The sequence below is a fragment of the Ursus maritimus genome, unplaced genomic scaffold (assembly GCF_017311325.1).
Source record: "Ursus maritimus isolate PB19 unplaced genomic scaffold, ASM1731132v1 scaffold_11, whole genome shotgun sequence".
Lineage (NCBI taxonomy): Eukaryota > Metazoa > Chordata > Mammalia > Carnivora > Ursidae > Ursus > Ursus maritimus.
In genome coordinates this window covers 5496527-5524134 of record NW_024423453.1, presented here as the reverse complement: position 1 = coordinate 5524134, position 27608 = coordinate 5496527, and the positions used below count along the sequence as shown (strand labels likewise).

The following is a 27608-nucleotide window of genomic DNA, read 5'->3' as shown; positions in this document are numbered from 1 at the left end:
TCCCCATAGTTGGGAATATTCTGAGTACTGTTTTCTGAGGTCATTTCACTTATTAGAAGAAAAAAAATAGATCTTCTGATACTTCAGTGTATCAACTGTCAAAGCAAAACTTTATACAGAATACAGAAAAATCTGTATTTATATAAATCTGGAAAAGGGGTTATACTGAATAACTGTCTAAGTTATCCTCCTCACCACTAAATCTTTACCAAAATTTCTAAGTATCTACTTGAAGATATGTGCTTCAACTCCTTTTTATGCTGAATTCTGGTCTAACCAAAGTCTAAGGAGTTGAAGAAAAATGCAAGAAAAGATAAGCGAAGGGACTAGCTATATATAAACTGAATAATCCAAAGTCTACGCTTACTGTATTAGGTTGTATAATTTGTAATAACAACATCTTAGCTACAAGAATAAGATTTAATTAGAACACCTTAGGAAGTTTTACTTTATAAAGTTACAACAACAGATTTCAAAATTATTTTTAGAAGTGTAACAATAGGAAGATTTGACAATCACTTTGGCAAATCACTTTGGTTCAACTCTATTACCCCTTAAACTATAATTTATTACTTAACCAGGAATACAAGAAATGTTTATGTTTTATAGTGATTTTATTTAAATAATTCGAAGAGATCAATTGTTTAAAATGAAAATAAATCTGGAAATTTGCTTGCAATCTCATATTTGAAAATAAGTAAAAATTTGGTGCCAACACATGAAAGGAAAATTTACCATTTTCATTTTACAAAATTCTGTGGGGAAAGGATAGTAATGCTTGAGAAACACTGATGTCTCTTGGGTAATTTTTTATAAAATAAAAATGTTTTCATTCAAAGATTTTAAAATAGAAAAAATAAGCCAACTAATTCTGGAGAGATCAGGTTCTAAGTTAATACATTTTTGATTAATTTATCAAAATTCATTCTGTGAAATTACCAGCATGGACCACACCAGTGCTAGGTTAAATGCCCACAATGTATCGTATCAGCAATTTTAATATTCTAATCATTTTATGAGATTGAGCTAAATGTTCTGCCCAGATAAAAGGAATTATCTTACAACTGACCAAACCAGTGCGGTTGCATGCGTTAATCCAATTTCTTCTGGGGCTGCAGAGAACAAAGTACCCATCTGTACTGACTATTGAAGACAACACAGTTTACAAAGTAATACTGTGCTTTGGTTTCTAATGAGTTACCTAGTGATTCTCCCAGTTACTCTTACTTGAAAATCTGCAGTGGAACTGCTTGAAGGAAGAAACAAAAGCATGACTCCCTATTTGTCTCCAGGACCCTGAGTGGGTGATTAGTTCTGGAGATTGTGGCACCAAAATCTGCATTTTCCCTCTACTCTTTGAAATGAAGTATTACCGTCTATCGATACAGTTTATAGTTTTTGACCTTCCTTTTAATTCCAGTTTTCACCAAGTCCGCTTCTTTTGGTGTGGTGGATCTGGGGCCCTTTGTTGCCATAAGGGTTACCTGACAGGAGAGAATGGGGCTTCTCGATCCCCAAAGCAATGGGCCGTGCCCCATAGGAGGGGAGAGGAAAGCTCTGCTCCATTGCCTGGGGACCAGAGCCTCTATCACTGGATGGTGGAGGATGGCAGCCTTGCTCTGCGCCCATAGACACCTGGGGTTCATTTCTCCATGACGTCTGTTGCACTGAGCCTGTACAGAAGGAAAAAGAAACTTGAGGATTCACATCATTCACAATGTCCAGCAAGAGAGGTCCTAATAATAGTGATTGGAGAGTAGGCCTGACAGACAAGACACAGAATCAATCCATTCTCAGACTATGTGGACCCAGTTTCTAAAAAAGTAGTCTTGGTTGGATGAGATGATTCAAAGGCTATGCTACCTGACATTCCTCTTTGACTTTGTGCACTTCTCTCCCCTTCTGGGAGACTTGAGAACAGAGCTCAGGTTTTCAGTGCACTTACACGCCTGTTCCCTACCGTGGCACTCTGCCTGTAGCACGATGCTAACTTAACCTGCACCGACTCATGTTGGCTGAGGTCGGTGACTATGGTTCCATGGATGACCACTAGTACAACCTGTGCTTTAACGGGTTTTCCAGGAGCGGAGAAGGAATTGGCTCAGAGCCAATCTCTATCTTTTATCTCCTCCATTCTCTTTCCCTACTTTGGGTCTCTTTGTGCACTTTCACCTCACGCATTTTATGACACAGCTGGCCATGATGGGGGGGTGATCACTCAGATTGGGAGACAGTTTTATGAATGGCCCACAGAGAATGAGTCAAACTGTAGTAGAGTGAGCGAAAAGGGAGATAGTCTAATCTTTTCCTGTGTACTCAGCTAAGTCCTTAGTTATTTTCTGAGTTTAACCACACCTTGGTCAAATCATTGTGCTACTGATTAACTGGAAAAATTATATGTACCTCTACACTTAATTACTTTTGTAACAAAGAATTATGTGCTTTTAGCTCCTCAGGAAAAACTAGTATGTAATTATAAGATATTCTATTACTTTCTAATAATGTTAGTATTAACAACAAAACCCAAGCAACTTTTGAAAATGCCAAATGTTTTCATTATGCAGGTAACAACACTGGTAACAATTCACATATGAAACTATATTTATTGTTGTTTTAATATTCAACTCTTAAGTGTACCTTAAGATCCAAGGCCTTTGTCAAGGAAAAAAAAGTTCTACTGAATTTGGGCTACATGGCGATACACATACGAGACAGATGTAGAGTGAGTTTTTCAAAACAAGAATCCTATGTTCTCTCTACAAGGAAATCTGAAGAGGCAACAAGCATATTTACAAAGGACAAACATCAGAAAATATAGGCAGAGCTGAAGCCCCTCTCAGCAGAGAAACTGTTTTGTTGTTGTTGTTGTTGTTAAAGATTTTATTTATTTATTTGTCAGAGAGAAAGAGCACAGGCAGGATGAGAGGCAGGCGGAGGGAGATGCAGTCTCCCCACTGAGCAAGGAACCCAATGCAGGACTCGATCCCAGTACCCTGGGATCATGACCTGAGCTGAAGGCAGAAGCTTAACCGACTGAGCCACCCAGGTGTCCCGAGAAACTGGTTTTTGTTGGTTCAAAGTTTCTTTGAAACTTCCTAACAGCTTATGATTCAAAACGTGTTCAACCTTGTCCTCTGAGTTATGAAATAAAACTGACATCTGAGCCCCAAGTTGTTTATCAATCATGCAACTCTTGTCAAAAGTATTATGTTAAAGGGTATCTAATTCCATTTTCACCTGAAGCAGACTGAGTTCCAGAGCAGCCTGAGAACCTGGGTTGATTTTATGGACCCTCTCCTAGCAGCCTGAATGGACTTCATAGATGGCCAGGCATCTGGCTGAGGGATGGCCTCTGATAAGACGTGAACACTCCCAAATCCACAGGGGGACCCCCAGATCAACTTAAATTCACAGGAACCTTCCTTCTAGGACACGGAACACATTTTCTTAGAGCCATTTACAACTTCACCAGAACTATACCTACAGCTACCATACAGATCCCAAACCCCAAGAATGACCCCAAAACCCAACCAAATTCAAAAGAAAGAGTCACTCATTGTGTGCTTGCTCAGAGAGATCTAACAGACTGGTATGTGAACAGAGTTTTGAGCGAACATGGTAACATCATGCAAGATAAGAATCCAATCCAAATACAGTTCTCTAAGGTGCTATGGCATTTCAATACAGCCCAGCTGGTCACATAGCTTATACATAGTTTAACTCTTGTGTCTGTGCTTCCATGAGATTTTCACACCTGGGAAAACATTCAGGATCCAGGTAAAGATAGCCACTCACCTGGCTCCAGAGAGGAGGACTGGCTAACATCTGCTACCTCACCGTCCTTGACAGCCATAGGTTGACTTCCATTCCTGAGATTTTGGTGTTCCTTTATCACCACAAACTGCAGAGAACATAACGGAAGGAGGGAGAGAGAGGACATCGCTGTAATTCCTCAATTATCTCAACATACATGAAACCAAAGTTTATGGCTTCATTATGTTCATCAAATGGAAGGTTGAAAGAAAGACCCTGTCAAATTTCTCTCTCTTGCTAATGAAAGATTCAGTTTTCAATCAGGAGCCTTATGTCGATTAAGGAAACTAGGCATCACCAATATCTTTACTGAAGAATCTATTCCAATTCTGGAATCCCCACTTTTGGGTCATGGATCCCAAGGATCCCACTGTTTCACTTTAAGCAATCCAAGAATCCCTAAGTGTTCAAAGCATTGCCCAAAGACCAAATAAGACCTCATACATGTATGTGCTCCAACTTTTCAAATATGTGTGTGCGTGTTAATAAAATTCATTTAAACACGCTACGAAGTTCTGAGTAATTTGGGGTCATTAATGGGTAATTACAACTAATAGTAGAACTACTATTTTGCAGGGACCCACCAAATGCTTTTTCATAGTTGAACCCCTTAGGAACAAGAATTCTACAAGGCAGGCCCAGAAAGATTCAGCATTTCTCTTTGGTCAAAAAAATAAATTATTTTTGTCCTTACTGTGTTACCCACGATTGATTGGGCACTTGCAATGCAGGCTGACCAGAGCTCACTGGCCCACATTCACACAAGACAGATTCGATATTAAAATAGATCAATGAAAAAAATAGATCAATGCTATAAATTATCTCATGCCCTAGGACAAAGAGAGCAATTTGCAAAGTCCCTCCTCAACAGTCAGTAACCCAGCAGAGGGGCTGCCCCAAGATTTTAGCTGATCATGCTCTCTGTTGGTTCAGAAATGGGCCCTCCACAGGAGGAGCCCATAACTCAGAAATACAATAAGGAAAAGGGAATTAAAAAAAACAAAACAAAAAACAAAACCCTCCCTGCTCGTATTTCTCTTTGAGAAAAGTGTAGGAAGAATAATGACTGGAGTCAATTAGGGAGAGAAATGCTGGCGAATCCCATGAACCTGTGTTTTCATTTTCTTATTTTCCACGATGCTAATTATCCTTCACTGCTTTCTCTTCATTAATGGTCTCCCTGCAGCAACATACTGCCAAATCAATACACGACCCACTGTTTCAGGGCACATACCATTATTTCTGACAAAAGTCAAAATCCAGCCCTCTGCACTGCAAATTTTCCAGCCATATGTTTTTCTGCCAGAAGAATATAGGACCTAGAATTCTGGACTGAGACGGGGAAGGCAGCTGATGGAACCACATTCCGTTCTCTTGCTTCTCCTGCTAGTTCAGATGCTTGGCTCTCTCCCACTCCCACTGATCTCTGCAGCAGTAGCTGGTGTGGGTGACAATCACGGTGGACAGCCATGACAGCTGGGGGACTGAGCTCAGAAGCCCAAAGCCTCCTACCATGGCTCTGAGCCAACACGCTGCTAATGACAGTGGCAAGTGTTTTTGATTTTTTTTTAAAAGATTTTATTTATTTGACAGAGAGAGAGGGAACACGGTAGGGGGAGTGGGAGAGGGAGTAGCAGGCTCTCAGCAGAGGAGCCTGATGTGGGGCTCGATCCCAGAATGCCGGGATCACGCCCTGAGCCGAAGGCAGACGCTTAATGACTGAGCCACTCAGGCACCCCTGATATTTTTTTTTTAAACTAGATACAGATTGTTTCTCCCTCCTTTCCATGATTTCAATAACATGAATTAAACTTGCTACCCAAAACCTTAATGAAACACCCAATAGCCCCACAGGTGCAATACAGGTCATTTAGAAGTCCACACAGTCATGAGGGCTCAAAGAACTGAGGACGCTCTCTAGGTAAATCCACCCAGGAGCACACACTTATGGAATCCGAAGGTACAGAAGGGACCTCAGGAGTCATCTAATCCAAACTCCTCAGTGTCCTGAAGAGGAAACAGTTAAGTGACGTGCTGAAGAGTAAGACAGCTGATTAGTAGGCACGTCAGGCTAGACTTCACATTACTTATTTGATTTTTATATCTTAAGTTTTGTAGTTTAAGCTTCATCAGTTAAGTTTCATTCAGTATACACGGAATGCCTCTAAGAGGCAGGATCAGTGATCACCTCTGAGGTAGAAGCATGGCCACAGGGGAAGCTACTCTCTGGGAAAGCACCGTGAGTGGAGGCAGGGCGGTGGGGAAGTGGGGGGTGGGGGTGGGGAAGGAGACAAATGCTGCCTCTGCTCCTCCAAAACATCTTCCTAATAACCTTTTCCCTATTTGCCCACAGGTTTCAATCCCCCGTGGATCTGCCATATATTCCAGCCTCTTCTGCAATGCATGCCACACATAATACCAGCAGTACACACTTAGCCACTCAAGTTGTGCCTGCCAGGTGTCTGGAAATGGAAATTCCAACAGTTTCAAAGGAGCTTAGCCTAGCCCAGCTCCCCCTATGTGGTTTCAAGATCAGTTACTGAAGTGGGTAATTTATGAAGCATTTTGAACTTCCCCAATCACTGCGCTTTTTGGAAAATGTATGCGTTTGCCAGACAAAATATAAGACACCCAGTTAAATTTGAATTTAAATTTCACATGCACTATAAGTATGAATTTAACTAGGCAGCTTGTATTTTTATTTGCTATATCTGGCAACTATTTTGCTGCTGAAATTTAGGGATTTAAAATGTATGTGAAGAAAAGAGATCTTAAGAAAGTTAGAGCATCAATTATATTTCAATAAAATAAATTAATAAACAAACAAACAGCTACAGGAAAAATCACAAGGGGAAAAAAAGAAAGAAAAGTAGAGCATAATCTCGGGCTTTTAAGACATCCGTTTGAAAGAGACTACCTAAAAATTGGGAAAGACTTTTCACATAACCCATCAAATGTAAGTTATAAGAAGAAGCTACAGGGCAGAAAAAAAAAATAATGAGAAAAAAATGAACCGGGGTCCATATGAAGCCAATTTCTTACTTCTACTTTGGTCACATTACCCAAGGCTGGGGACAAGAGGCCATCCTGGCCTCGTTGTCTGTAGGCCTGCTACTGCTAACTTCTCTGCTTGACTCTTCGTAAGGATTCTTTAAATTTTTTGATGGCAGCTTCTTAGTCCTGCAATAAAGCCAAAATGTGAGACAATTTCAAACCAAAACACAATCAGTAGCCCACTCAATGATGGTCAGGGACAACTGCTTTTGCCACCGAAATGTAGGTACTTAAAATGTCTGAGAGAGAAGAAATATTAAGAAAACTAGGAGCATAACTTTGGGTTTTAGAAGGCATTCTTTTCCGCAGAACTGTCCAGATATTTCACTTTTTCCAAGGTTCTGTGAAATACCTGGTCTCCTCCCACTAGTTTGGTGCCCTCTCCTGCTCAAAGGCATCAGATGCAAGAACACACAGAGAGGAGGACCCAAGAAAATACTATCTCATAGTTGCCCAGCTAGGAAATAGAATAGGTCTCTTGCCTCCAAATCTAGCTTTATAAATATTTATTTGTTTGACAAATAGGAAGCACAAAGTCTATAGAAGGCATGGTGTCATGCACTGAGAGGAAGGGGGATAAAGGGAGGGAGATCTAATATTAAGCTGGGATCCCCGTCCCCAGAGCAGTAGCCTCTAGAGGGAGAGAGATGGGTATATCATGTATTGAAAAACCATTTAAGGGGGGGCGCCTGGGTGGTGCAGTCATTAAGCGTCTGCCTTCGGCTCAGGGCGTGATCCCAGCGTTCTGGGATCGAGCCCCACATCGGGCTCCTCTACTGGGAGCCTGCTTCTTCCTCTCCCACTCCCCCTGCTTGCGTTCCCTCTCTCGCTGGCTGTCTCTCTCTGTCAAATAAAAAAAAAAAAAAATCTTAAAAAAAAAAAAAAAGAAAAACCATTTAAGGGAAGGCAATGAAGGAAACATGGTAGTGAAGATCACTAGGCAGCCTCAAGATTTCAAAACAGTGCTGCTGTCTTGGACAGGTGGCAGCTGAGTCCCTCTGGAGTGTGACCTGCTGTCAGATGGGCCTGCCTGGACACCTGACCAAGGGTAAGTAAGGAAGGTAAGCGCTGCTCTGAAAACCATTCTAGCAACTGTGACTCTTTGCAACGGGTGGTACTGAGAGGGGGTACGGGTTGTTACTGTTTTAATCAAAGGCATCAGGGAAGATATTGAATCAAGTGGCTAAAAGAAAGAGTTCCAAGTTGCAAAATAACAAAGTTACAGTTTGTGACAGAATACTTCCTGTGGATTTTCTTACAAATGGGTCCTTCCAATAAATCAAGCTTTATGAAGAAATAATGTGACATTTTAAAAATTGCTTCATTCCACAGTCTCGAAAGATACGTAAGACACAGTGTCAAATGCTCAATCTAGCCAAGACAGGCAAGGATTGATGCAAAAGGAGGAAGTAACTGATTCTCTTTGAAGAAAATCATCCAAAACACCTAACTTAAAAACTGAAGGCTAGAGCTGTATTTATTGGTATACTTTAGTGACATGGCAATATTTAAACTAGCAGTTTTAATTTGATCTTCTCAGAATCAATATATCAAAGTACTTGAATGCAGTCAAACACAGAGCTGAAAATTTGCAGGGGGATAAGCTAGAAAGAGTTCTGATGAGTTTTCTTTTTGAAGAAATAGCTCTTATCAATTTTGATTTTAGATACATGGCAGCCAGAAGCTAAAAATGTTCTTATTTGTATATAAAGTCTACCCTAACCCGCTGAGCTGGTCTTTGAATTCTAAGTCCAAAAGGTCAGCAATCTGACATGAGCTTTCAATCCAGACTCTGAAGAACATCAACAGAATATAAAACTTATTTACTATGTCATAACCCACAGAATAAGAAAAAATAATAATTATGGCACACATGAACTTGAGCTTCTTGCTTCCATATTTTCTACACTATTTCCCAAGCATCTACTTTTCTTTTGGCATTCTGTCCAATGGGATAAATCTTGATTATTTAATATTCTTCCTACAAATCCAATACCAGGCTAAAAAGTGAAATGGTTACTGTTGGACCTCTGAATTAAAAAATGTCAAGTTTGTGCTTGAGAAACCTTGTCTCTCAAGATGTAAAAGGGTTCATAACATGTTACTCTTGGGGGGAAGATTACAGCTCATAAAAAATCATCATGATAACATAGCGTTTATTAAGTCCTGTATGCCAGTTCTACACTAAACTCTTGAATTAACTCAATTAATTTTACAATAACTCTTGAAGTAAGTACTATTCCTTATTCCCATTTTATAGCAAAGGAAATTAATGAATACTAGGGTTAGATAACATGCCTGATGTTACTTAAGCATGACTGAGACTTGTGTGTATAGTCGGATTCTAGAGCCCATGCTCTTAACAGCAACGCTAAGATACAGCAGGATCTCAGACAAGCACATCTTGGATGAAATGCTGAAACTCTCCATAATACATGACACTTGCCACCTGAGTGGTTGGGTTGCCTGGTAAATGCGGTTGGATTTTCACCAGCAGATGATGGTATAAGTATTCCCTACATTCCCAGAGAACTGGGGCCATTAGTTAAGTGGGTCATAGGTTCTTCAGGATTAAAATGATCAAATTGAATTAGGTAATTCTACAAAGTTTGCTTCTGCCCAAAAGTGTTATGGCTCAATTATTTCATACAGCACAAACTGTAACAGTACATAAAATGCTTTTCAACATCGATGATCGTGGAAGATGAAGTCCTTTTCAAGAAAATGGAAAATGATCCCTTCACCTTAATGTAGTATTATTTTTTTAATTAAGTGTATAAATATTTTTGCTCCACAGTTTTTAACTTTTACTTTTGAAATTACTGAAAACACAAACCCCAAGGACCTTCCAAGTGAGGGAAAATACTGATTCTCTTGAACAGAAGTTAATACTTTGCAGGAAATTGACTGAGTGGAAGGCAGCCCCGCAAAATTAATTATGCAGCCTAGGGGGTGAGCAGGTGATGCGTAAGAGAAAAAAAAAAAGTGGAATATAAAAATGCATTATGCTCAACAACAACCCCATTAACGATGTAGATATACTGACAAAGACTGGAACAGAACAAGGAAAAGTAAAACCACTGATGCTTTAGAGCAGTGAAATCCTCAGCCATTTCTTTTTTTCTTTTACTGTTATTCCCCCTTTTAAACAAATGTAGCAAGTGTGTAGAAAAAGTTCATCTGGAGAAGGCAGGCGTTCCCTTGGGAGGTGCTAGAGAGAGGCTGAAAGTGCCAACGGAAAGACAAGGCCACCTGTAGCAGTGGGCGCCCCACAGCCCCAGCAGCAGCAGCAGGACGAGCCCCACCACGCAGACAGCCACCACGGTGACTTGCCACTGCCTCCCCTGGCCAGCGTGGCGCAGTTCCCACGTCAAGTCTCGGTGCTGACATCGCTCCCCGACGTAGCCAAAGACACAGCTGTAACAACACACAAACAGAGGTCAGCCCTAAGCCCCGGCCAAGAATGCTTATATATTTTCAGATTCTATATCCTGCTGTCTTTCAACCTCTGTGTTTCCAGACTCAGCTCTTTAGAAGCATATGGAAAATCCATCAGGGGTCAGTTGAAAGCACTCTGATTTACAAGTTAATGCAGCATGGACTTCCCCTTTGGTCTGTTTGCCCTGGGACTGATGAGGGATTATTTGCATACCACCTCTATAAGGCGTTGCAGAACATTGATTAAAGATCAGCTTCTGTTGGGCTAAAATCCTGAGGAGCTAACTTTAAGACCAACACAAAGCAACTCTGCCCTGAGAGCCAAGAGAGTTTGTGAACAAATGTTTGGCCAGATTGCAGAGAGTATAGGTCAAAGGAAGGAAGAATTTGAAGGCAGAGTCCCTCACTTGAGACCAGGCTTACAAAAGAATGTGTGCAGTCTCTGAACAGGAAGTACAGCCTAGCCAGCCAAGGAAACGTTTTCTTTCTTTTTAAAAAATTCACCACTGACCCAAGAGAAAAGGTCTCAGTGGCGGCACATGAACATTTGCGTACTTTCTTCAAGGGAGAAAAAGCTAAATGGAAGAAAAGGGGCTTTCATGTGTTTCATTAGTGAAACTGTAACTAGCATTACCAGCCACCAACACCGCCTGTGAACTTGTAGTTAAAGTAAATGAAACAATGCTGCCATCTACTGGGAACGTCGACTTCCAGAAAGTATGCAATCTGGGGTACAACCGTGTTCTACTACTCTTCACAGGAGCATAAACTTCAAAAAGAACCTATTAAGCATTTTGAGCTGCTCACTTGTTAGGAATTTCCTCCCCGCTCAGCACTGGGTCAGCTATCTATCCGCACCTCATTCCAAAAGGACCTGAAGGAATGAATGCCCAGGGAATTGATACTGGTCCTCATGGTGGGAAGAGAGAGCACGAAAAAAGCATGAGATGAAGCTGCAGAAGATCTAGATCCTAATCCCACTTCTACCTTGAGTTGGTCATAAGAGCACTGGAAAGTCACTTTAAGAGAGAGGAAGAATGGGGGCGCCTGGGTGGCTCAGTCGTTAAGCGTCTGCCTTCGGCTCAGGGCATGATCCCAGGGTCCTGAGATCAAGCCCCGCATCAGGCTCCCTGCTCTGCTGGGAGCCTGCTTCTTCCTCTCCCACTCCCCCTGCTTGTGTTCCTTCTCTCGCTGGCTGTCTCTCTCTCTCTGTCAAATAAATAAAATCCTTAAAGAAAGAGAGAGAGAGAGAAAGAATGAAACTAGCATTTGTTAAGCACCCTATGTATCTGACTGCATTTGTTAAGCACCCTATGTATCTGACTGCTATGCTAGGCACTTTCACTCATTTTACTTTCAATAGCAGATTCCCATTTTACAGATGAGAAAAGTGAGGCTCAAAGGAGTTAAGTAATTTGTACCAGGTCATACAGCTGGTGAATGGCAGGGATTTGGTTGGTTGGTTGGCTGGTTGGTTGGTTGAATATAGCTGACACACAATGTTACGCTTAGTTTCAGGAGTACAACATAATAATTTGACACGTTTATACATTATGCTTTGCTCACCACAAGTGTAGCTGCCATCTGTCCCCATATATCACTATTACAATATCAATGACTATAGCCCTTATGCTATGCCTTTTATGTCCATGACTTACTCATTCCATAACTGGAAGCCAATATCTCCCTTCCCTTCACCCGTTTTACCTAACCCCCATCCCCCGCCCCTCTGGCACCCATCAGTTTGTTCTCTGTATTTACAGGTCTGGTTCTGCCTTGGTTTGTTTATTCATTTTTTTCAGATTCCAATAGAAGTGAAATTATATGGTATTTGTCTTTTTCAGTCTGACTTATTTCACTTAGCATAATACATTCTAGGTCCATCCATGTTGTCTCAAATGGCACATCTCATCCTTTTTGTGGCTGCATAATATTCCATCACACACATGCATACACACACACACACAACACACCTTCCTAATCCATTCATGTATCAATGGACACTTCAGTTGCTTCTATACCTAGGCTATTGTAAATAATTCTGCAATAAACATAGGGGCGCAAATATCTTTTTAAATTAATGTTTTCCTTTTCTTTGGGTAAATACCCAATAGAATTATTGGATCATATGGTATTTCTATTTTTAATTTTTTGAGGAAATTCCATACAGTTTTCCACAGTGGCTGCATCAATTTATATTTCCACCAACAGTGTATGAGGGTGCCTTTTTCTCCACATCCTTGCCAATACTTGCTTTTAGCCAGTGAATGGCAGGTTTGATCCAAATGGTTTTCTGATTTCAAAGCCCGTGTTCTTTCTGCTACATAGAGCTACTTCCAAAAAGGATTTTCAACTCTGTGCACCTCCAAAAAGCTATTCTTCTAGAACGGATCATGAAGGAGATGACAGGATCTGAGTGTAGGAAGTATAAAGGACCATCAAGTTATTCCAGGCTTTCCTCAATACTGTTTTGATGCTAGCTATCTTTGGTTATAGTCATTTACAAACAATGCCTAGCAGCCACTTTCAAGCTGTTGGATGTTAATCTCAGAGACTTTACAGTCTCAAGGAATATGCTAATTACATGGGCAAGAGTCCTGGGGAGCAACAGCAATCTATGGCCCAAGGCAGTTGGCCAGCATTTCACATGGATGGGCCCCCCACTACTAGTTCTTCGGGTTATTAATTAGTTCTGTTAAACAAGCAAAAGATTTCTGGCGTTTTTTATTCAGATAAATTATTCAAATCTGAGTTTATTTGGTCAAATAATTTCAAGAAATTCTGGACTAAAGAAAGGTCAACAAGACTTTTCACATTGTGCTGTACTATGATCAAGAACCGAGGGCTAGAGTATGTAGCATTTCTCAGACTGATTTGACCACACAACTCTTTTTTCATGAAACATTTCACAGCACTGGTGCTGGGGCAGCTTGGTCTCAAGAAGACCTGGCCAGAAGCATGTGGGTTGGTTCAAAGCCAAACCAGAATGAATGAGGACCTCCCTCCTCTTAGCTCAGGAAGCTTGGTCTTCTGAGAATCTCCAGGCCAGGGAACCTTTGAGGAAGACATGGGGTGTGGAGACTTCAGTTCTCACACCCTCTGCACCCCAGGCAGCCAGGGGTATCTCTGTATCTGAGCAGAGCTTCCATTGCCCTCGAGCAAGAAGAGCAGCCCTTTATAAACCTTCTCACGGTATTAAGAACACTCTGCAGAATGATACCGATGAAGTGTTTCTAATAAAAGTTAGAGTGGTGAGCACTTGTAGAGATGTGTTATTATAGAATTTTAAAAATACAAGATGAGGTCATCGAGGCAAAAGGAGGAAAGGGTTGAATGTCTGATTAAGCCACACTTTTATTAAATGTAGAATTCAAAAACAAAGTTATGATCTAGATTAATGGGACCTCTGGTGATATTTTAAATATTGCTTTTGATTAAAGGTCCTTAAATGTGAGTGTTATCTCTAGTATAATTGTCATTTTGTAGCAACTCATGTTTAAAACATTATCAGGGAATAAGATATTTTCATCAGGATTTAATGACAGAAAGAAAAGCGGTGTACTAAAGAGTTCATAAATCATTTAATGAATTGATGCTATCAGGTCAAATGAAAATAATGTACTAAATGCAATTCGTAATTGTGAAGTACCCTTCACATTATTGTAATGTCTCTTATAATCTAAAGTTAAAGTATCCTAGAGAAAAAGAAACCATGATCTAATAAAGTAGCACATTTATCTTCATCATTTCCTTATTTTGGATAATAAGGAACCATGAACAAGGAAAAAAATTGATTTTTATTATCAAAGTCAAGGATAACTATAGTGAAGATTGGATTTATCTTAGGTTAGAAAATTACAGCATGCAAATATGAACATGAAGGTAGAATTCTATGGGAACTGAGTCATTTTCACTAATATTCACGAGCATTTTTCATTACTTTTGTCTGGCTGACATGATTTATAATGCAAGGCCATTCACTTTGTCACAGAATACAACTTGTTCTTCTAACAATTTAGACTATGTTTCTGCTGATTATTATTCATAAAATAATAAAAGCCTTTAAGCTTATAGCATCTATTCATGAGGATCAGAATATCTTATCATTTCTTCCTCAGGCACAGAGGAAATTACCAATGAGTCAGGAGTCTAGCCACAGGGGACCTATTTATTTTTCAGGACCTATCAGTTCCCTCTGATTGACTTGAAAATATGAAATCCATTAAAAGTAAAATTTGATGCAGAACTAGGTATTGCTGCAAGGGAAATGTTTTCTGAGGACCTACAATTTCAGCTCACCCTCAAACCTACTTTTCAGTGCACTGTGCCCACTGTGAAACCGTCATGGGGACAAAAAAGGAACAAACAGAAGCAGGGGCTGCTTCCAGCAATTGTTACTGAGCAACAGAAGTGCAAACACCAACTATTAGAAACTGAAGAAAAATCATTGTTTTTCCAGTTTAGAAAACTGAAGGTCAGAAGTCCAGTGTGTATCTATAACACTTTTGTAAAGTCGGAAACATATCGTGGATGTGCTCCACATATGTAGCAGAAAATAAATCAAAGTTTTAAGGAATTCTTTCACAAACCTAAGTGTTCAGCCAGAACGAGAGGTTTAAGCCCCAGACTGTACCAGTAGTAACATCAAGTAAAAGGGGAAATCACCAATTCTTTAAACGTGTATTTACCATTGGCAGCTCGGGGCTGGGGGGGTGATAGGCAGGGAGGGTGCAGTACGGACGTGCACACACACACACACAAAATTTGTATATGTGTGTTTATGTGTTTTTCCCAGAAAAACCGCCTTGATATGTTATGAATTAGCTAAAAGTTACGGACTGCAATCTCATATCTCTGAGCCGTCACAAAAGCTTGACTTACTTGCATGCGTATCTGTCAACTGCTTCGATGTACATACACACACCATTATAGAGGCAGTAGCCCTCATAGGATGAGGGGCATTCCCGGTAACTATTTCTCACAGAATGGCGGCCATCTTCCATGAGATGAGAAGGCGGAGTAGAGTCTACAAAAATCAAAGACGTTACTTTTACTTTCTGAAGTGATTAGGTCTTTCAGGGATCAATATCTGGAACTAGTCTCTGTGAACAATTTGTGATCTAATGTCTTTTAGTGACAAGAACCAGAAGCAACTCTAGATTTCACTTGCCTAACCAGACTTCATGTCATTCACCATGAAGCCAGCCCTTCTTTCTTTAGGTCCAGTATTCTCTGACATAAAGCGTATTGGAGGCAAGTAAGAGAATGGTAGATTCTAAATTACCACATGAATCCCGAGTCACCGGTCTCGTTATGAAAGCCACCTGTCATCCACAAGCACACACCAACGATGTGAAATGACAGCTAGCTTTAAGAGGGTCTTGCTGAACAAAAGTATCTCTTCATGGTTTATAAACTACCCACGAATACACAGTCCCTTACCCTCCATATCCTGGAAGCCTCAAAAATTTCTCCCACACAACACTTTCTTCTAAAAATGGTGTAAATATGAGGGGAGCCCTCAAAGACAAGACTAGCAAATCTGACAGAAAAGAAAGGTTACCGTAACAGAGGGAATGTTAAAGCGGTGACGTCCCTTTTATTGAATGGTTCTCTGCTTATTAAAAGGAAAACATTAGGTGTGTAGCTGACTATATAAATATTAGCAGTCTTTCAATACCTATAAGAAGAGCAAACTATCTGAGAAAAATAATGTGTTAAAAAAAAGAGACCCAAGTAAGTGTAGAAATTTCCCTTCTTGTTTCCTGCTTGCAGAGCTGAGACAGGTAAATTGCTGGGAGTGGTGGCGTAAGAGCTCCCGATCCTGGTTTCCAGGGTCGGGGTGAATCCAGCTCCCCTTCTGGGGTGCAGGTGGTGAGAAGATACTGCCATTTGGGGAAAGCCTCAAGAAAGCAGAAGGCGACTGTTAACATTAAAAAAAGGAAGAAAGAAAAAAGAGCCAAAGTTCTAATTCAGATCAAGAAATACTAATTTTTTAAGGTAATATTTTAAAAGCTTTAAAAGTGATTCAAAATACGAAGGGTCCAGACATCCTTCCTGAACTGCCTTGACCTGCAAAGTTTTTCCAGCAGCCCCAGAAATCAACATTATAACTTAAGACATTAGTCGCATAGTGAAAGAGAACCACCTGTATTCCCACCTTTATTGAATTGTGAGCAATAAAAAAAGAATTTCTTCCAGATGCTATTAAATTAAGAAAACTTGGACTATTTGGCATCCCCAAGCTTAGCATCCACCTGATCAGGAACGTAAACTCACCAGCCCATTGAATCAAATATTCCTAGACTCTCTAGAGCAAATACATTGGGGTATAGAATTTTCCAGAATTAAGTCCCTTCCTTGAACCTAGACCACCCGCCAACCTACCAGCGCATATCCGCCCAGGTTCAGACAGGCTGCCAGCACACATGCAGGTGTAGTTCCCCTCCGTATTTGTACAGGTGGCATTTTCCCCACAGGTGTGCATGCCCAATTGGCACTCATTAATATCTGCCAGAAACAAAGGAGTAGAAAGAGAAAAGTGAGGTGCAGAGGAGGACGAAGGGTTATATCATTGGAAAAGCCAACATTCTGGAAGGGGAGCAGCTACAACCTCTGCCACACTGCACGCTCTCAGAGTCTCTGTATTTTTTGATTAAAAAACTCTATCATGAACGTTGGACACAAGGATGCAGTGGGCCCCTCAGCTGCCTCCCATTCAGGCGTACTAAACTCCTGAAATAAGGCTGGATAATTTTCCCAGTGCTTGGGAGGAAAGGAGACATCCCAACACGCAGTTCAGTGGGAAGGCTGGAGATTGGTAAACAAGATCTAGGCCAACATTTAGAAAACCAGATCCTACAGATTCATTCCTAACTTTTGCAAATAGGCATCCAGTCATTGACGTACATGTTATAGCAAATAAAAACCTTTTTTCTGCGTAAATATAAACTAAGTCATCCCTTTATTTCCCAACTACCACTGTTTTCTTTCTCAATTACCACCAGCCTAGCATTTAAATCTTCTTCTCCCCAATTTTACATTACTATAAGAACAGCCTCACTACATTACCTGCATCCCCTCTCTCCCCCACTCCTAAACACCAGTGCCAGATTAACTCGCTAAAGCACATCTCCCATCACTGCACCACTTGACTCAAATGCTCTCTGTTGCCTAGAGCTGAGCTGCCCAATATGGTAGCCATCACCATGCATGTGTGTGAGCACCTGGACTGCAGCTGGTCTACACTGACATACGCTGTAAGTGTAAAACACTTCCCAGATTTTGAAGACTTAGTGCCAAAATAAGAAAGAATATAAAATATCTCAATGATTTTTATATTGATTACATATTAAAATGTTAATATCTTGGATATGTTGGATTTAATAAAATATAAAAATTAATTTCACCTGTTTGTACTTTTTGTAATGTGGCTATTAGAAAATGTAAAGTTATATAGGTAGCGTATATTACAGCTGTACTGGATAGGGCTGGTCTGTAGAAGTAAAACCCGAATGACTGACCTTCAGCTTCTAGTCTTCTACCTATGTAATCCAACCCACCTGTTATGAACCGAATTGTATCTCCCCCAAAATCTCTATGTTGCAGCTCTAACCCCCAGTATGACCATATTTAGAGATGGGGCCTTCAAGGAAGTAATTGGAGTTAAATGAGGTCATAAGAGTGAGGCCCTAATCCAATAGGATTGAGGTTCTTATAAGAAAAGGAAGAGACACCAGGTCCCCCATCCCCAAACCACAGCAGGAAGGCCAACCTAGTTTACATACACTCTACTTAGCTCATTTCAGCTATTCTCTATCCCCAAAGAGCCCTGTTATATGCCCGTGCTTGGAATGCTCCCCATTCCTTCCCATTTCTGCCTAATGAAAATTTACTCATGCTCCAAGGTCCATGATACTTCCTTCATGAAGTCTTTCCTAATACCTCAAACAGACATTCTTCCAGTTGGGAACTTTCATTGTAGTTTTTACTTCTCTCATAATGGATACCCCTCTTCACCACTTATCACAGCTCCCTGTCTTTCAGATCCTACTCTTCTCGCAAGCAAGCTACCTCTCCATCATTCTGGTGTTCCTCACACTTCGGAGGACTGTGTCTTTGCACTAATAAGTGCCAGGTAAACATCTGTCACATTGAGCAGCTATCCCGAATGACTCATTGAGTCTTTTTTTTTTTTTTTTACTGACTTCATGTTATAATTTCTATGAAATCTCTATAATCTCTGTATCCCTGCAGTCTCTGTATCTCTAAAATTTCTATAATCTCTGTGAACCTTCAGAGTCAGAGATAGCTTTTCCAAGAAACAAAAACGAAGACATACTCTTGGCCAAGAAATACAACCACTTCTAGGAAGAAGAACAACACTTTTACACGGCGTTTATTATGTTCCAGGCATGGTTTAAAGCACTATATCTACATATATCTGAAAGGAGGAAGGAGAGGAGGGAGGGAGAGAGAAGCAGAGATAGCGGAAGAGGGAGTGGGGAGGGGAGACAGACAGGGAGGGAGAGAACAGGAGTAAGCACATTCTTCCACGGGGGCCTAAGGACTCCCTGCCCCTAGGCAGACTGGGCCTGATACCCGGTTGCATGTTCACTACTGGAAGGAGGTAGGTTAGTAACAGAGAATCCAGAGTGTCATGAGTTTAAACATCCAAAAAGTATACCTTCTTGTCTCTTCAAAGTAAATACAAAGCCTGTTTGTCTAAATTATCTATCAGCCTGGTTAATTAGAGCAGTGGCATTTTCCTGACTGAGAGCCAAATATGTGCTTAAAAGAGAATTTACAAATGACTGTGGCCTCCACAAAACTAATCTGATAAAGGTCTGATTTATACCAACCAGATCCAAAATCATCTTGGTAGTCGTGACTGACATTTCATCTTTAACCTCAGCATGTGGGAGAGAGCAGTATCGTTTCAGTTTATTATCAGGTCATCTGCCCCTCACCGTGATAAGATTTGTATGTTTTCAGAAGGCAAAGAAAATACTGGAAGAGACATGTGAAAGCCCTGTTAAACTCCAGGTAAGCACTTCACTGGGCGAGGATGGCTTCAGGCAGGTCCCCACTTGCAGGGCGCTGCTATGCTCCCGACACCTGGCATGGTACAAGACAACCACCGAGTGAGCTCCAGCCCAGAAGCCACACCCAGATCTTGGCAGAGGACGGTGATTATGAGAGAGGTTTTCATCATTCTTCACTTGTATCTAAACATCAGTGGCTTGAATCTCCCATCTACTGACACTTACCAAGAGCCCCCAATGAGCCCTTTCACAGAACCACTCCTCCTCTCCTTTATGCACAGAGCAGGGACTTCCAACAAGCCTCCATCAACTCTGCAGTTCACCACGGCTCTCGTGCAAAATCCAGAGACAAGGAAAATGCTGTACGACTCCCCCTCCTCCCATGATGGCTCAAGGTGTGGAGCGTTGCTGAGGCACTGGCATCACTCAAACTCCAGAGAAAGAATTAGGAAGGCAGAGGGGCCCACAACATCTGCAGGGTCTTGAAGCTGACTAGTGCCATCCTAGCACAAGGGCACAAACTTGACTGTTCATCCAGAATCAAGATACGTCAGCTTGAACAGGTCACGCAACTTCTCTTTTAGTCTTAACAAGCGTGGCACTTAAATTATATCCTGTCTTCTCTCGACTCACCACACCCACAGTGTTTCCCAATCCTCTGAGCCCTGCCTCCACGCTCCACCCTTGGCACACACACTCTCTTACCAAGACAGTGAATCCCATCGCCTCGGTAGCCTTCTGAGCACCGGCAGACATAGCCGCCTTCGGTATTGACACACTTAGAGGAGGTAGGAGGGCAAACTGTGGTGCCCGTCTCACATTCATCTATATCTGTGGGCAAAATGATGAGCTAGTGAAATAGGTAGACAATCCTGGCATAAATGAGAATCATAGGAAAAAAATAAGTATAAGCTTGCATACGATCATTCAGCTGCTTACAGATACTGTCTGCAAATGTAATGCACACTCTGCATCTTGGCCACAAAGTTCACTTCCCAATCAATTTTTACAGATTGCTTAGGTGTCTGCTTAGCTAAGTATGTGTAAATAAATCAGATTGTGCCAGAGTTTCAGACCATAAAAACTGAGATTTTTACAGTAATCACGAACTTAAAATTTCAAGGCACTCAATATAAAATGGAAACCTATCCAGCATAACCTATTTATTAAACTAAAACTTATGACCTCAGCTTTTAGGGGGGGAAGTTGTGTTTTTATTGTAATTGGTGAATTTATAAGTTTGACTCAAACTCAAATTCATGCTTCTGAAGCTAATTATAAAATTTTCCCCTTAATATCAACTGCATATAGCACGAAATTTAATATAAACTCACTGTAACATAACAGCATACTATATGTTTCATATATTCTATATATGCCATCCATTATCTTTTAAGCTAATATCAAATAATTTATTCAATCCTGCTGATTACATAAATCCTCTGGAGCTTTTGAATCAGTATTATCTGAAAGAATGTTTCTGGTTCACTATTTTCCAGATATGTGTATTGGCCTTTGCTCTTACCAAAACATAGTTTTCCATCCCCAGTAAATCCTTTCAAACACTGACATGTGGCATTGTCTCCCTCTGAAACACACTGAGCTCGTGTACTGCATCCCACAGGACCGCAGTCATCAGCATCTGCAAACAGCAAGAACCCCATCAGATTATTTGCAGACCTTCGGGGGGGAAATGGACTTGAATGTTTCAGGCTCTACAGAACATCTCAGCACTTCCTTTCTGAGTTCTGGGACCAGTTAACCTCCAAAGAGAAACAATGAGTTGACCTGTAAGCTATGTCTATATTAAAGGGTCCAGAAGCTATGTGCTCCTGTTTACATGCTCTCAGGAAATCTTTAGTCTTAAAGAACTATTTGGTGTTCAAAGAGCCCTGCGTGAAATTGTTCATAATTTTTTAAAAAGCATTTGCAAACTTGAACTATAAAATTTCCAGGAGTAAATGGACTCAAATATCAAAAGTTTTATTGTTTATTTGAGAATTCTCAACTATTATGATGTACAATGGGGGTCCATATAGTCTTTTCCCCCCAAAAGACACAGACTCATACATAACAAGTAGGTCTGTGTACCAACATGGCAGAGATAGAATAAATAAGAATTCATTACAATAATACAAGATACAGTAAAAAGATGTATTGTCAATTTACTAAAGGTATGTCTCATATATAAGAGAATATGTAAGTCTCAATGTATGCTTATTGTCAGGATTTATGCAGTGACTTGCAAACCTCAAGGCACTTTTACAAAGTCATGAACCATATAAACTAAATGCTGTAAATGGATCATTGCATTTCATACTCCATTGAAATGCAAATGCCCCAGGGGACAGAACTGCATTTTGAGTCATAAACATGAGCAAGTTGTTTATTTTTTCTTTTGACTACTTATGTATATAATCATTCTTCAAATGCCACAGTCGGAGTTGGGGGGATGTGACATACCACAGCAGGATATAAACTATCATCCCTCTATTCACTGGTAAGTTTGCTCATCTGAGTACAGAAGAGTAAAAGAAGCCCTCTAAACTTGCCCATAAATTAAAGAAAGTTAGGTGATCTAAGTAGGATTCAGATTCCAATGTGAATGCAGACATTGGGTAATTGCATTTGATTTGCTTAGCTATTTGAGTGAGATTTCTCTTGTGGGAACACATGCCCTTCATTCTTGCTTGGTCATCTCCTGTCACTCATGACTCTTCAAGATGGATAAGTTCAGACTAAATCAATCATCCATTTGATTTGGCATTTATTTGGAAGACTAGCTCTCAACTCACAAGGCTATTCAGTGTATAGTGGACAAGATCCAATTACCCAAGACATTTTAAATCACTTGCAGAATTGCCTTAAATTAGAATATGATTCAGGATTTATTTGGTAACTTGCAAACCCCAAGGCAGCTTTTGCATAATGAAAAGCAATGGATATGCGGTTGGGGTGTGGGGGATGGGCTATAGCCAAAGTTCTTTCTGCCACAAACGAGTTCTGGAATCAATGAGTGCCTGGGCTTCACATCCCTCTTCTCCTAATACGAGTGACACTTCTTGTCCAGTCTGCTTCACATGATAATTGTAAGCACTTGGAAAAAAGTGATTAAAAAAAAAAAAGACCTGAGAATAATATTTTATACATATGTAAATAAGGATGATAAAGAGGAAGGGTATTGTGAGAGTCTGAATCAGAATTAGCCTTATCACACTAGAAAAGACTCTTGAGCCTACTAGTTAAACTACTAAAATTAATTTGTAAAAGTATCTACAACATGCCAGATCCTAATGAGAGCCAAAAATACGGTGATGGAGAATATAGACAGGGTCTGTGATTTCTCGTACAATTAGTTATGGAAGTACAGGTGTGATAGCACTCTCAATAAACAACACGAGGTTCTAAGAGAGCTGAAATAACTCTCATCTCACCTGCTTAGGAGACTAGGAAAAGCTTTCTGAGCAAGATCTGAAGCTGAGATCTGAAGGATATACAGGACTAGGAAGGGTGTAGAAAGAGCACTGTGGGCTGAGAACACAGCATCTGTCTGTCACAGGCAAGGCCAGTGTAACTGATGCTGGCCATAGAAAGCCGTGGGCAGAAAGGCACACTCTGAGCCTGGAGAGGTGTGTAAGGACTAGCTCAGCTAACGCCCAACAGCCCATGTTAAGAATTTTAAATTTTATTCATGAATTTAGAAGAACTCATTATTTTAGTAAACTTGACAACGAGACCTTTTTATGACTGAATTTCTTTGCCTGGTTGTATACAGATCTACTTGCTACAGGGCAGTCTGTATGTCTTTGGGGAATAAGAATATATTGATCCTAACCTAAAATCTATTATAGAGTTTCAAATTCTTTTTAGCATAGGCACTTTATTTAAATGAAATCTCACTACAAAATATAAATATGACCCCTTAGCCTAACACGAGTAGAACTAAAACTTTATACACTAAGACAAAAGAGAACACAATTCAGCTATGGGAAGATGAGGCAGTTTTCACAAAGACAGTCAATTCCATCTACTCTGCACAAAGTCAAGTCTCAGGTATGAAGCCAAACACAGCCTATTATACAGTATATGTATTCCAAATCTTTGGTTATCTCATCACCAATGTGTCTAATTTACTATCTGTCATTATCTTGGTCTTTGAATCTCCCAAACATTAGTCTTTCCAGTTATGCTCTGGGAACTTCTAGGGATCCTTAGCAATCTTTAAATGGTTTTCAATACTGCTAATATTTATTTAAACTGTTTTAGTCTATCATTTACTTGTGTCTACATCAGACTGTGACCTTGGAGAACAGGGCTATATTTAGCTCATTATCATATTCCTAGTGCTTAGCACAGTGTGTAGCAAATAAATAATCCCTAAATGAGTAATATTCCTAATGCACTGTTTTCTAGACTTTTTCTTGATATGAATTAATTATTTGCTCATAATTTTCAAAAAACCTTTGGTAAAGTCATTACCTTAATATATCTTAGCCTCAGTTTTCAAATCTGTAAAGTGATAAGTTGTGATAAGAATCAAATTAGAGGGGCACCTGTGCGGCTCAGTTAGTTAAGCTTCCGACTCTTGGGATTGATCTTGGGGTTGTGAGATTGGGCTCTGTGCTCAGCAGGGAATCTGCTTGAGATTCTCTCTCCTCTCCCTCTGCCCCTCCCCTCCCCCCTCTCTCTCTCTCAGATAAATAAAGAAATCTTAAAAAAAAAAAAGAATCAAATTAGAGGGTAAAGTACCTGGTAAACTCTAAAGCTCCATACAAATTATTATTACCAAAAATATTCACTTCTGTGTATTTTATAAAAAATCATACTGATAAGTTCTTTTTTTTTTTTTTTTTGAGAGAGAGAGAGAGAGAGAGTTGAGGGGCCAAGGGAGAGGAAGAGAGAATCTTAAGCAGGCTCCACATCCATTGGGGAGCCTGATGCCGGGTTCGATCTCCCAACCCTGAGATCATGACCTGAGCTGAAATCAAGAGTTGGACACCTAACCGACTGAGCCACCCAGGCACCCCTGTACTGATAAGTTCTTATAGGGAAAGGTAAGAGGTCTCCAGGGTCTCATACACAGATAAAGTAATGTGTAGACCACCAAAGTTGGATGAGCACTTTAAGTGGATCTAAGATCTTAAGGTGGAGTTTTCAAACTTATTTTTAGCCACAGATACTTTGTTAAAATAAAATCTTTTTTTTTTTTTAAGATTTTTTATTTATTTATTCGACAGAGATAGAGACAGCCAGCGAGAGAGGGAACACAAGCAGGGGGAGTGGGAGAGGAAGAGGCAGGCTCATAGCGGAGGAGCCTGACGTGGGGCTCGATCCCATAATGCCGGGATCACGCCCTGAGCCGAAGGCAGACGCTTAACCGCTGTGCCACCCAGGCACCCCATGTTAAAATAAAATCTTAGAAATATAAATAAATTAAATGTTTCAAAGTAGATCTGTACTGATTACAGGTAGAGAGCAGTGAAGAAGTGCTGAGGCTTGCAGAGGTTCTAGGGCTGAGTGAAGCCCAGTTTGAAAACCACTGACCTCATGAGTGAATACAGAATATAAAAGAATTAGGTTCCCTGAAGTTGTAAGATACTGAACAAATTATTTGGCATTTTGGTAATAAATGTGCAATATAGAAGAACACGATTTTAACATTTGTTGTTTGTAAACTCTAGAGCAACCAACCCATATTTGCTTATCAGTTACTATCTACTTTTCACACTAATGGAATTATAGCTAGATGGGCTAAATATCAAAATTACTAGGTATGGATGGGGACACACTCAAATCTGTTCTGTCTTATTTTTCACCTTCCTTTCCAAGTTAGATTTCTTCAAAGAAGTTTCAGTTCAAAGACTCTCAATGAGTGAAGTTCATGTCCAGTCTAATATGGAGCCATCTTCCTCAGGCACGCGGTTCAGAAAAGAAGGATCAAAGTTTGAGTCCAAAATTTGGCCTCACTAGTTTTGTGTACACTTTGCCAAAGTTAGAGAGCTAATTCAGGATTCTAACTGGTAGGATGGAAATCGCTGGAACCAAAGCTGTACTGGAGAACTCCTTAATCATACCTGATACCATGATTTCAGCCACTAGCAAATGCTGAGATTCTGTAATGTTATCTTCAAATCCTCTGTTCCTGGATAAGACGTCCAATGGTGTTACTTGATCTGCTTCATTACCTAGTGAAGGTCGAAAGATTCAGTTGATTTACCTTTTATGATCAAGAAAGTTTGATTACATTTTTATTTATGGCTGTTTGCTGGTTGTAAGTTTAGACTTACTCTTACAGGAAGAGCATTCAGGAAAACTAGCAGTGTCTTGGTGATTTAAAAAATCTTGCCTGTTACACCATACCCTCCAAACATCACTCAGTGCACTTGGTGGTTGAGGGTTGGGAGAGCCAGAGGGCAAAAAGACAGGACTCTTTGAGGTACTGGCAAAAACAACAAGAGTAGAATACCAAAATCCTTATGGACAAAACCAACTCACAATCACAGCCCACCATCACTAAGGACAAATTAATAAGATGATCTCCCGAACTTGCCTTCCATATATATTTCTTCTGCTTTAGGCTGCTTTCAATACTTATTTTGGCCTTATTTTACCTGTATTTAGAAATGTGGAAGGGTATAAACAAGCCATAATTTAACATAGGTATGGGACCTATACAATTCCTCAGTACATGGGAAAAATGATACCCTAAAATACTAAATGTGTTCTCTAAGTGTGGTCCATGGACCCCCGGGTTCCCATTGCACAGAGTCCATAAGGTCAAAAGTATTTTCACAAAATGCAAATACATGTGATATTAGACATTAGGTAAAACTGCCGGCACCTTAGCATGAATTACGGCGATGGCACCAAACTCAACTAATAGTCATGCTCTTCAGTGCACACATTCACACACACACACACACACACACACACACACACCCTGTCCCAGTTAAGAAGAACCATGATGAAGCAGTAAGAATTATTAATTTTAAAAAATCTCAACCATGGAATACTTGGCTCTTTAATATTCTCTGTACTGAAATGGGTAGTATGTAGAAAACACTGTGCACCTTCTGAAGTTACGATGGTCGTCTGGAGGAAAAGCACTTACATATGCTTTCAGTTGCAAACTAAAACTAGCTTCTTTTTTCACTGGACATAATTTTTACGTGAAAGGCTGACTGACGAAGTATGTCGTTAACACTTGGAAATTTGGCAAGTGTTTTCTCAAAAATGAAGTGTGTCTGTCGTTTCAAGAAAAACAACTGACATTACTTATTGCCAATGATAAATTTTCAGCTTTCAAGTGAAAAGTAGAATTCTGAAAACTTTTCTCCACTACCCTGAGCTTGACGAAAATCCCAACACTCAAAGATGTGTCTAATGAGTTTGATGGTAATAATTAATGAATGCGATTGGTATGTGGGAGTGACGCTTGGAAGATATGCACAACTCAGCCAATCCGTATTTTCAAACAACCAACATGATGCCGCAAAACCACGCATTGATAAAAGAGCCACTCAAAGTACAAGACAGACCACTGGATTTTAACGTAGCTGGTGACAAAAAGTTTATTGATGTGGCTTCAGATTCCACACAACAACTATGGTTTAAGAAACTAAGACCTGTCCAGTTCTGCCATTGTATCAACAGTGGATATACAAAAAAGTCATCTGAAAAGGCTATTAAATGATCAATCCTCTCTTTTGCAAATCCACGTCTGTGTGAGGTCAGATTTTCTTCATAGGCTTCAACTAAAACAACACAGCAACAGATGTAACATAGAAGCAGATATGAGAATCCAGCTGCCCTATATTGGGCCAGACATTCAGGATACAAATGTAGAACAGTACCATTATGCTCACTACATACTTTTGTTATAGAAAATCGTTATCTCATTTATTTCCCTGGAAAATATGTTATGCTCATACATAATGGAATATTATTGTAATTTTAATAGATATATTTTCTCAAGTTTTAGTTTTAATTTCTAATATTTTAAACATTGGTAGATATAACACACATTAACAAAAGCTCTTTGGGGTTTTCAATCACGGTTAAGAGTGAAAAGGGGTCCTCGGGTAATACCTGCTGTCCGACTCTTGATTTTGACTCAGGTCATGATATCAGGGCTGTGGCCCTTAAGCCCCAGAGTCAGGCTCATGCTCAGTGGGGAGTCTGCTTGAGAACTCTCCCTCTGCCCCTCTCCCCTCGCACGTGCACTTGTGCACGCACTCTCCCTCTAAGATAAATCTTTTT

The 27608-nt window shown here is 40.2% G+C and overlaps 1 protein-coding gene across 2 annotated transcripts in view; it reads right to left on the bottom strand.

Moving 5' to 3' along the window:
* Nucleotides 1-595: 595 nt before the first annotated feature.
* Nucleotides 596-27608, bottom strand: part of EGF (epidermal growth factor) — an 89025-nt gene continuing 62012 nt past the window's right edge. The window contains exons 16-24 of one of the 2 annotated variants that reach the window (XM_040626248.1): nt 25424-25534; nt 20875-20991; nt 20055-20180; nt 16693-16815; nt 15187-15331; nt 10120-10284; nt 6876-6993; nt 3796-3901; nt 596-1673 (exon numbers count right to left, since the gene is read on the bottom strand). In XM_040626248.1, the coding sequence (XP_040482182.1) occupies nt 1411-1673; nt 3796-3901; nt 6876-6993; nt 10120-10284; nt 15187-15331; nt 16693-16815; nt 20055-20180; nt 20875-20991; nt 25424-25534 (1274 nt within the window). In that variant the 3' untranslated portion in view covers nt 596-1410. The remainder of the gene's footprint in view (nt 1674-3795; nt 3902-6875; nt 6994-10119; nt 10285-15186; nt 15332-16692; nt 16816-20054; nt 20181-20874; nt 20992-25423; nt 25535-27608) is intronic. The other variant, XM_008689428.2, reaches the window with a different exon arrangement.